This window comes from Cebidichthys violaceus, unplaced genomic scaffold (genome assembly GCF_023349555.1).
Source record: "Cebidichthys violaceus isolate CVI_PGR_0920_01 unplaced genomic scaffold, fCebVio1.0.p SCAF_2, whole genome shotgun sequence".
Lineage (NCBI taxonomy): Eukaryota > Metazoa > Chordata > Actinopteri > Perciformes > Stichaeidae > Cebidichthys > Cebidichthys violaceus.
In genome coordinates this window covers 2,619,111-2,629,534 of record NW_027176372.1, presented here as the reverse complement: position 1 = coordinate 2,629,534, position 10,424 = coordinate 2,619,111, and the positions used below count along the sequence as shown (strand labels likewise).

The following is a 10,424-nucleotide window of genomic DNA, read 5'->3' as shown; positions in this document are numbered from 1 at the left end:
CAGAATAAGGTGTCATCCTGAGTGAGCCACACAGACGTGTTTGCTGCTTGTGGTTCCAAAGACACCTGCAGTCTCAGTGACCTACTTTGACCCGGGACTGAATGGTTTAAAGATCTGTCAATTAAATCAACTAATCGATTAGTCGTCAAGATCGTATGAGTGTAAGTCAACAGGTAATGTCTGTGGTCGAGGACAGTCCTAGAAACCATGACCATTTCTTTCAAATATAATAATGAACATAAATAAGATCATGCGATAAAATCCCATTTTTACACAAACAAGCACACACACAGAAGTTCCTATCTCCTGGAACGGAGCTTTTCATTGCTGATGAGGCATTACAATTTTTAAAAAATCATGGACTGCAGATGCATTCTGACATTTTCTCAATTAAAGATGAATAAAAGCTTTTATCATCTAATATCAGACTCACAGATGACTCCTTAGAAATAGTAAATATGACTTAAATCCCAACATTCATATGAAAATGCATAACTTTTAAAATACACTAGGCACCTTCCACTAATTCTAGTTTGACATTGGGATTCATTTCCCTGTATTAACAGCGTTCGACGTCCAATCATAACGTCTCCGTCGCTACACATCCTGAGGGATTCTGGGACGCCCGTCGGTGCACTCGCACTCCTCTCTGTGGAGCGGAGCCTGTCCTTTGGTCTGGCAGGTGGGGCAGCAGGCGGTGCGTCCGTCCCGTCTGCAGGCGGGACACGACAGAACCAGCTGGCAGCAGAACGCGGTGGAGCAGAGCTGGTACCGGTCCCAGGGACGGCCGCAGTACCGGCAGTCTGAACGGAGACAGTGAGGTGTGAAAGTCTGACACAACCGTTAACACAAAGACTAGCTAAATGTTCGTGTTCATTCAATATTCTCTTTATATTACTCCACATGCTGATGAGGGCCTTTGTGCACGAACTAACCGGAGATGACGTCATCGTTGGAGGAGATGGAGTAGCGTTCATCGAACACAAACAGTTTCCCTCGATAGAAACCCTCTGGGAATCGCTCCAGATACTTGTGGATTCCGCCCTTCAGCTGGTAAACCTCTTTACACACATCCTACAAGCAAAGAAATGACAATCCCAACGTAGATTACAAACATTAAACACTCGAGTCGCTGCAGGACAAGCCTGTCCCATACGAGTCCCCGAGGCGTTCCTGCAGTTCACATCCACAACAAGCGGTCTTACTTTGGAGCGGAGGTACGCCGAGCCGCGCTCACAGCGGATCCCTCCGGTGCAGTACATCAAGACCTTCTTGTCTCTGAACAGGTCCAGGTTCTGGTCCACGTAGTCCGGGAAGTAGCTGAACTTACGGATGCTCGGGGCCAGACACTGAGTGAACTGCCCCTGGAGTAATAACATCATCACGGGTCAGAAGATGACATTACAACCGGGCTTTTGTCCCGTTTGATTATGATAACCGAGTGGAAATTGTCCTTTTTCCCTCACATTCTTAATAACTCTGAATCATGTAGGAAATCAGCATCTATATGAACGCTACTGTAACATGTTAAGCACAGTGAAGATGAAGTAAAGATGAAGCACAAATGGGTTTAAATTAAACAAAGAATACGATTTTGATGACTAGCGCAGCCTCTAGAACCTTTTGATTACTTACAATTTTGCTCTCGTAAAAATTGCGGCAGTCCAGGAGGACGGTGTCACTGCATGAATCCCCTTCAGCCAACAGAGCCTGCACTTCCTCATGGAACTCCTCCGGCTCCAAATGAGCTCCTGAGAGGAGAGACCGACTCGTAACTCACACGATGAACACAAAATCAGCCGCTAGCAAACGTCTTACGGACAGTAACAACATAAAGACACCTGTACAGTTCTACCACCGTACAAGTAGAAAGAATACAAGAAGTAACAGACGGATTGGTGTCACCTGAACAGTGGTAGCATTGGTTTTGTACCACACAAACTCTACCTGCCAGCTGGTAGGAAACAACATCCGGATCCATTCCCATTGGGACGATTTCCTTATAGACCCCAACCTTCATGTCTCTGAAACACTCTGCGCCGCCGTCACTTGTCTGAGAACACACACACACACACACACACACACACACACACACACACACACACACACAATGTAATATGAATATTTGATTTTTTGCTAATTATTTCTCAGAAAACATAGGTTTAAAACTCAGCTGTGGTCACTCAGAGGAACACAAACAGTTAATATTCATATAGAAACATTATGTAATGTGTATATATATATATATATATATACACATACATATATATATATATATATAAAAACAAAAGGCATATTGGTATATTCTTATGGAGGAGTGATATGGCCAAATCATGATATAACCCTGTGTGAATTAAATACGTATTAGTATTTTCTCATGTAATTAAGAAGTTAAATGCAAAATGAACAGTTTCAAGTGACATTTTTACATTTTTAATTTTTTTTTAAATACTAAACGGAAACATTTCCAGCTCTACACTGACTCTGTTCATCATTTATTACACTTGGTGAATGAATGAATCATCCAACATGAGGTGTGTTATTTTATTTTCTGACCTTAAAGTCCTCCTCCTCCATCCTGAGGAGTGGCTGTGAACACATCGCGTGGATGTAAAGGTCAGCGGCGGCGTTGGTTCCACCGACTGTTCCGTTGATGCCTTCAGTCGCCAGCCTCACCTGGAGGAGATGATCGTGATCGAGACATATTTTGAGTTCAATTTAGTGACATTAAATTAAATCTTTTTTGTTTGTTTGCAGTCTCCCCTTTGGATGCAGGATAAGAGAATGTGTTCACCTTGCCAGTTAAGTGGAGCTTCTCACACAAAGCTTTCTGCCAAGCGCAGATGAGATGTGGATCCTCCACTAGACAGTAGCGGTAATAGAGGAGAACCTTTCCTGGACCCCTGAAGAGAAGAATTACATTGAGAGACATCCGTATATATTTAAAACCTGCAGATTTATACAATTTTAAGATGGATTTTCACTTTAAATCAACATAAGGACATGGATAGCATGACGGGAGCATCAACATGAGACCAGTACTTCTGAAGTTGCTCCTCAGAGATGTGACCAGTTTCAGGAATCCAGGCAGAGAAGTCCACCGGCTCGGCCTCGCGCTCCTCCGGCTGCCGCGTCTCCGCTTCTTCCTCCAGCTGGCTTAACAAACGCTCATACGTGGCCTGTGTGAGCTGCCGTATTTCAGCATCGTGAGTCCTGGCCGTGTGTTTGTGGATGGCAGAGTGTTCCTTGAAGGTCTGGCCACAGCAGCGCCAGCATGGGCTTCCTTCCTCCTGACCGCCGTCCCTCTTGGACGCCACAAAGGCAGCAAATGACTGTGGAGACGGGAAAAAGGGGAATAAACGTCTCAGATTGTTTACTTTAAATCATTTTAGTAGGATTAAGGACATAACATTATATATAGTAATCACAGGGGGAAAATATCAAAGATTTGGGAAACATCTCAAAACAATTTTGAGGAGAATAATTCATTTGTATTATGAATTACTTCTGCTATTTCCTATAACCATTAGACCATAATTCAGAGACCAGTAGTTTTGATGTATTCCTCAAAACCGGCTTATGTTACTGTTCCTGAACACACACTGAAACACGGCCACGTTCACTAATGTTGCAATGTGGTAAAGTTACACGTGGTTAAAAAAAGTCAAAGTAAAAGGTTTCTGTTGTCACTCACCTTCCTCCTGCAGAGGCTGTAGCACCTTCTTTGAGAGGCAGACAGCTGTTTCTCCTGTTTAAGTCCGTTACATGTCGAAGTGTCAAGTTCCCAGTCCATGAACTCTGAGCAAGGTGCATCATCCGCTGCCATGTTTTTTAAAAATATTTAAAAATAATACTATCAACTAAGTTAGCTAGGAAACAGTCTTTAGCTGTGAGAAGCTACTTCCGCGTTGCAGTATTAACTTGTAGAGGTAATGCATCACCAAAACATTCACCTAATCCTGACAGGTATTACATATTAAGTCATAAACATGACAATATCCTCATTATACACATCAAACTATCAACAAACGTGCAGCAGAAAAAAACAAGCAGTAAACATTGGACGGAAAAGAACGGTGCACCTTCCGGTTGCCCCGGATGTGCCTCACTTCAATGCGACCGCTATTATTTTTCGGCACAACTACTAGCGGCGGCCAAGGCTGAATGATCTAGAAGCTCGTCCAGCCGACTTATTATTTTGTTTCATATCGTTTTCCTCGTCTAATTTTCTTACGTTTATAGCGAAGCGGAGCGGGAGAAACATGTCCAGAAGACGACACAGCGGCGACAGCGATAATGAGGGTTAGTGGACGTTACATGTGTACTACTAAGCTAATTCAGACGCTAGGCTAACGAGTGGTGGATAGCTAACGGTGGCATGTTTATCTAAACGCTTGGTGCACTCACGCTATTGCTGATAGATTCATTAATTAATTGGCGAGGCTGCGATGTTTTAGTCTTGTTATCGTTGCCCCAGAATCTGGTAAACGCTTAATATCCGTTGATATTTGGTTTCGCAATCCCGGGCTTGCGCGTTTTACCGCTGCGCGTTTTACCGCTAGCTGCTGTTAAACGGTGTGGCGAACGTGGGGGCGGCAACCAAGCGATGTGGATGATACAAGTACACGTGAGGAGTTTTTATACACCGTGCTGACGCTATGTCCTATCCTCCACACGGTGATATGTGATCCACGGACACGGGGTTGATTTAAAAATGTACTTATTGACGGTTAATGACTCTTAAATGGTGGGAAATCCCTCGAATTGCCAGAAGGAGAGCCCGTTTTAAACATCTGTATATCATAGTACACATCTCATGTTTTCATTCTGTTTTAGGGTGGATATCCCCGTCGAGGGGAGTGTTTCTCATTCCACTCACTCACTGTGATTATTGTGTCTTTTCACCCGTACAGGAAGTCAGCCACATAAACGGAGGAGAACGTCGGAGCCCATTGAAATCGAAGACCGCCTGGAGTCGCTGATATGTCGAGTGGGGGAGAAGGTAAAGAGTCCGCTCTGACAATGTAGTTCTTCTTCAATCTACTGAGCCGGACATGGACTGTGTCCTGCTCCGTCTCTCTCTGATTCACACTACTTCATCTCTGAAGGGAGTCACCGGAGCGTGTTGAGGGTGTGAACTGTGGTCCGTCTGAAACAAAGCAAACCGCTTCATGTTTTCTCCTCAGAGTACATCGTCCCTGGAGAGCAACTTGGAGGGCCTGGCGGGCGTGCTGGAGGCCGACCTGCCAAACTACAAAAACAAAATCCTGCGCATTTTATGTTCGGTGTAAGTTCGCAGCACCGCCCCCCCCCCCCCCCCCCCCCGCCCCCCTCCCCCTCTCACGGTGGAAAGAATCTGTGTTTTTATCACGGGTTTGTTTTTCACTGAGTCGTCTTGTGTCGACAGCGCCCGCATCCTGCCTGAGAAGCTGACGGTGTACACCACGCTGGTGGGACTCCTGAACGCCCGGAACTACAACTTTGGGGGCGAGTTTGTGGAGGCGATGATCCGACAGCTGAAGGAGACGCTGAAGAACAACTTGTACAATGAAGCCGTTTACTTGGTAACGGCGACTGTTCAATAAGCACCTGCACTGATTCTCGCGCGTTATTTCCTTTTTTAAACACCGTCTTCTTTTTCGTAGGTGCGTTTTCTGTCCGACTTGGTCAACTGCCATGTGATCGCTGCACCTTCAATGGTGGCCATGTTCGAAAACTTTGTCAGTGTTACTCAAGAGGAAGATGTTCCTCAGGTACGTGGGAGAGCCGGAGAGAACGACGCTTCAGTAATCAATGAATTCGTGAACTTTAAATGTGGATTATCAACACACATAATTATTGCGCGTGTGCGATGTTTTTGTAAGCGGCCATGTTTGCGTCCTCAGGTCCGGTCCGACTGGTTCGTGTACGTGGTGCTGTCCTGTCTGCCGTGGGTCGGTAAGGAGCTCTACGAGAAGAAGGACGTGGAGATGGACCGACTGCTCAGCCAGATCGAAGGCTACCTCAAGTAAGACGCCTCCGTCTCTTATTTGCCCTTTTCATTTGTCGCGTCCGTCAGCTGTTTCTTAACGTCACACTCCTGTGTCATTTTCAGGGGGCGAGTAAAGACCCATGTCCCCATGCTGCAGGTGTGGACAGCAGAGAAGCCCCACCCACAAGAGGAGGTGAGAGAATTCTCCCCTGAATCATTATACTCGCATTAATAATAATAAACATCGTGGTTGTTGTCTTCTGGTCTTTGCTTGCAGTGTGTGTGTCTCTTGGGACACTTGGTTAAATATGTGTCTCCGTGTCCCTCCTGCAGTACCTGGACTGCCTTTGGGCCCAGATCCAGAAGCTCAAGAAGGACCGCTGGCAGGAGCGCCACATCCTCCGGCCGTACATCGCCTTCGACAGCGTGCTGTGTGAGGCGCTGCAGCACAACCTGCCGCCCTTCACCCCGCCGGGCCACATGCCCGACGCCCAGTACCCCATGCCCCGGGTCGTCTTCCGCATGTTCGACTACACCGACGCCCCCGAGGTACGCCCCCCCCTCCCTCCCGTGTGAATACCGTATCATCTAATATACTACAACCCTTTGTGCTCTTCATGCTCAGGGTCCCGTTATGCCCGGCAGCCATTCTGTGGAGAGATTCGTCATCGAAGAAAACCTGCACTGTATCATCAACACTCACTGGAAAGAGAGGAAAAGCTGGTGGGTAACGAGCTCCATCGTCGTCTGTCGAATCAAACGTTTCCACGTTTCTGATTTTTCTTTTTCACTTTTCAGTGCTGCCCAGTTACTAAGCTATCCGGGGAAAAATAAGATCCCGCTCAACTATCACATCGTGGAGGTACGCCGTGTTTGTTTTTAACGAGCTACGTGCTGAGAAACAAGAGGAAACGGCCGATTTTAAAACATTCATCTGTTGTTTTTCCTTTCCTTTCAGGTGATCTTCGGAGAACTCTTCCAGCTGCCGACTCCGCCCCACATCGACGTCATGTACACCACGCTGCTCATCGAGCTGTGCAAACTGCAGCCGGGATCGCTGCCACAAGTTGTATCCTTGAGCGTTTGTGTAGTTATCACACGGTTATTGTTATTTATGTGTGAATCCTCATGTCGGCGGTTAAACATGATATTATCATTGAGCCAAATGTGTTTCTGTTTCTAGATAATGACATGCGTTAGGGTGTTACTCAAAAGAGGCGTTTCTTTAACACCCGTCTGTTAGCTGGCCCAAGCCACAGAGATGCTCTACATGAGACTGGACACCATGAACACCAGCTGCATCGACCGGTAACCCAACATTTCCCTTCACTGGTAGAGAGAGGAGGGGCCGTCGCCGGAGCGGAGCCGTCTGTGATTTAACGCTCGCTCTGTTTCCTTTCTTCATTTCCAGACTAATCAACTGGTTCTCTCATCATCTGAGCAACTTCCAGTTCCGGTGGAGCTGGGACGACTGGTGAGTGGTGCTGAGCTTTCACAGCAGCTGGTTGTTGGTATTAACTGACCGTCTGATCACGTTTTGCTCTATAAAGGTCTGACTGCTTGACCGTGGATCTAGACAAGCCCAAGCCCAAGTTTGTCAAAGAGGTTCTGGAGAAGAGCATGAGGTATGAACGCGTTATTCACACGTTTGTGTCTTTAAAGTGTTTTCTGTGTCTCTCGTCTGTCCATCATTTGTCCCTTTTTTTTCCCCCCCGTCGATCCTTTTAATCCGGAAAGCGTCTCGCTGATCTAAAGCCGCCCGTTTGCTCCGTGTCCCTGCAGACTTTCGTACCACCAGCGGATAGTGGACATCGTCCCTGCAACCTTCTCAGCGCTCATCCCGGCTGAACCCATCTTCACCTACAAATACGAAGAGGAGAGCGCCTGTAAGACCGCATTCTTTAAACGAGTTTTCACGTCCGTCTGTTCCCTCTGTGAGCCTCGACTGGTTCCACAGGTCTCTCTGTAACGAGCGCGAACACCTGATTTAAACGTCTGTCCCGCCTCACAGCTTCGTTACCCGGTTACCCAGCATCCATCACTGTCGGAAACGCCATAAAGAACCGAGCGTCCAACGAGGAGATCCTGACCATCCTCAAAGAAGTGCCCAACCCCAACCAAGAAGATGACGACGGTCAGTTTCTTATCTTCCGTTTTCATCTCATAATCGTATAATTCTTTGAGAGAGAGGATCGAGCTCTTTGTCTCTCTTCAGATGAGGGCGAGAGCTTCAACCCTCTGAAGATCGACGTGTTCCTGCAAACTCTGCTCCACTTGGCGGCCAAATCCTTCAGCCACTCCTTCAGCGCCCTCGGCAAGTAAGTTTACCGCCGCGACGACGACGACCCACGCATGCTTTGTCCTCCTGCCTTTTTTGTTGTTTTAGTAGTTTTCACATGTCTAAATACACTGATGTAAAACAGTTACTGGATGCTTTAAAAGTCGTACGTTCCTGAAATGGACTGACTCCTCTGACTCCTCCAGGTTCCACGAGATCCTGAAGACGCTGACGGAGCGCGACGAGGGGAAGCTGCACATCCTCAAGGTGGTTTACGAAGTGTGGAGGAATCACCCGCAGGTACGGACGCAGCACTAACGCAGCGACGGGGAGCCGCTACGAGGATACCAGCGTTTTAATGGAGCGTGGAGTTGACAGTTTTGTCTTTGCGTCACAGATGATCGCGGTGTTGGTGGACAAAATGATCCGGACGCAGATCGTGGACTGTGCTGCTGTGGCCAACTGGCTCTTCTCTCAGGACATGGCTCACGAGTTCACCAGGTGAGGCGTGAAGAAGAGGAGAGAATGAAGGCTTCCTCCTGAACGTCTCCTCCACTCAGCCGGGACGTTAACGCCGGCACTCTGCTGTCTCTTTGCCCGCCTCTAAAGTACAAACTCTCTTCTCCTCGTCTAGGCTTTTTGTTTGGGAGATTCTGCACTCGACCATCCGAAAGATGAACAAACACGTCCAGAAGATCCAGCAGGAGTTGGAGGAGGCCAAGGACAAGCTGGAGAAACAGCAGAACAAGAGGGTAACTTCATCCATCGCCACTTTCAGCATGAACCATTTAAAGTCAGTTAAAGCAGCAGGGCTCAGTGTGTGTGTGTGTGTGTGTGTGTGTGTGTGTGTTTTGTGGAGCAGCAGCGGGACAGCGGGGACGATGAGGACATGGACAAGAACAGCGAGGACGAGGAGGGTCAGCTGGAGGAGCAGATCGAGAGGCTGCAGGAGAAGGTGGAGTCGGCCCAGAGCGAACAGAAGAACCTCTTCCTCGTCATCTTCCAGGTACCCCCCCCCCCACTACCGTCAGCAAAGCTCAGCTCATCCAGGGAACGCTGTCATGCTTCTGAGCCCACGCTGTGAATACGTGGAGGAGCAGTGACGATGAATTAGCATTTTTCTTCTTCCGACTTTTATAACAAATTTGCAACAAAATCCTCGTGATTTTAGCACATAATCACCACATTATCATGAGCATCCGGACGTCACCACTTTTATCTCTTCTCGCTACTTCAATCCTGGAAATCTTGGAGGTTTTTTTTGTGGAATGTTTCCACCGTTACATGTAGTTTTCTTCCTCCCTCAGCGGTTCATCATGCTGCTGACGGAGCATCTGGTCCGCTGTGAGACGGGCAGCGTGGACATCAGCACGCCCTGGTACAAGAACTGCATCGAGCGGCTGCAGCAGGTCTTCCTCATGGTAAAAACACACACACACACACACACACACACACACACACGCTGCAGTAACATAATGTGTGTATCCCCTCGATGACGCCGATGCATCTCCTCGTTCCCGCAGCACCATGTGACCATCCAGCAGTACATGGGAACCCTGGAGAACCTGCTGTTCACTGCAGAACTCGACCACCACATCCTGGCCGTGTACCAGCAGTTCTGTGCCCTCCAGCTCTGAGACACACACACACACACACACACACACACACACACACACACACACACTCTGGCACATGTAATTGGATGAAATGTGTACTTGTGCTAACCCTACACATTAGAAACTACCAGCTCTTGCATCAAGAATATCCTCATTTCAGTTAGTTTGTTTCTTTGTGCCGTTCAACAACTGAGGACTTTCACAGTAGGAACGCAAACCACGGTTTGAGAAACGTCCTCGGCCATTCATTTCACAGTCGTGTTTCCCTTTTTATGTTTTTATGTTTTGCTCTGGTTTTCAATTCTGTTTAATTTTTTTGACATCCTGCTCGTATTCTTATGAATGGGTCTTTTTAAAAAGTGTCTGAGTCCAGACGTAGCAGGAGGAGCGACGATGATGATGAGAGGAAGAGGAGGAGGCGCTTCAGGTTGACTGATTTGATTCTGAATCTGGAGAGAGCTCTACTTTTTTTATATTTGTTTAATGTGAAATTGGGAAATAATTAAAAACTCTCCAGAGTCTTTACCCACCTGCTTGTTTGTGTCATTTTTGGCTTCAT

At 47.3% G+C, this 10,424-nt stretch overlaps 2 protein-coding genes across 2 annotated transcripts; one reads left to right on the top strand and one right to left on the bottom strand.

The window, feature by feature from the left end:
* Positions 1–296: 296 nt before the first annotated feature.
* LOC137875121 (thiosulfate sulfurtransferase/rhodanese-like domain-containing protein 2) lies at positions 297–4,102 on the bottom strand. The gene is made up of 9 exons (XM_068714104.1): positions 3,695–4,102; positions 3,043–3,332; positions 2,795–2,903; positions 2,557–2,676; positions 1,948–2,053; positions 1,636–1,751; positions 1,206–1,364; positions 936–1,074; positions 297–803 (listed from the first exon to the last, which is right to left on the bottom strand). Exons 1-9 carry the CDS (start codon positions 3,824–3,826, stop codon positions 598–600), a joined length of 1,377 nt encoding a protein of 458 aa, XP_068570205.1. The 5' UTR covers positions 3,827–4,102; the 3' UTR covers positions 297–597.
* A 26-nt stretch (positions 4,103–4,128) lies between these two features.
* LOC137875120 (nuclear cap-binding protein subunit 1) lies at positions 4,129–10,394 on the top strand. Its single transcript, XM_068714103.1, has 23 exons — positions 4,129–4,302; positions 4,914–5,002; positions 5,187–5,287; positions 5,408–5,564; positions 5,646–5,753; positions 5,886–6,007; positions 6,095–6,164; positions 6,305–6,520; positions 6,597–6,694; positions 6,770–6,833; positions 6,930–7,040; positions 7,215–7,279; positions 7,383–7,445; positions 7,522–7,596; positions 7,754–7,857; positions 7,983–8,105; positions 8,187–8,289; positions 8,456–8,549; positions 8,647–8,750; positions 8,884–9,001; positions 9,112–9,255; positions 9,557–9,670; positions 9,773–10,394. Exons 1-23 carry the CDS (start codon positions 4,263–4,265, stop codon positions 9,884–9,886), a joined length of 2,397 nt encoding a protein of 798 aa, XP_068570204.1. The 5' UTR covers positions 4,129–4,262; the 3' UTR covers positions 9,887–10,394.
* Positions 10,395–10,424: the final 30 nt, after the last annotated feature.

Coding starts and splice junctions, on each gene's coding strand:
- LOC137875121 (XM_068714104.1), bottom strand. CDS start 3,826: ATGGCAGCGGATGATGCACCTTGCTCAGAGTTCATGGACTGGGAACTT. Junction 2,677..2,794: donor AGCTCCACTTAACTGGCAAG/GTGAACACATTC, acceptor CATCTCCTCCAG/GTGAGGCTGGCGACTGAAGG. Junction 1,365..1,635: donor ATTTTTACGAGAGCAAAATT/GTAAGTAATCAA, acceptor TTATTACTCCAG/GGGCAGTTCACTCAGTGTCT.
- LOC137875120 (XM_068714103.1), top strand. CDS start 4,263: ATGTCCAGAAGACGACACAGCGGCGACAGCGATAATGAGG. Junction 5,003..5,186: donor TATGTCGAGTGGGGGAGAAG/GTAAAGAGTCCG, acceptor TTTTCTCCTCAG/AGTACATCGTCCCTGGAGAG. Junction 9,256..9,556: donor TCTTCCTCGTCATCTTCCAG/GTACCCCCCCCC, acceptor TTCCTCCCTCAG/CGGTTCATCATGCTGCTGAC.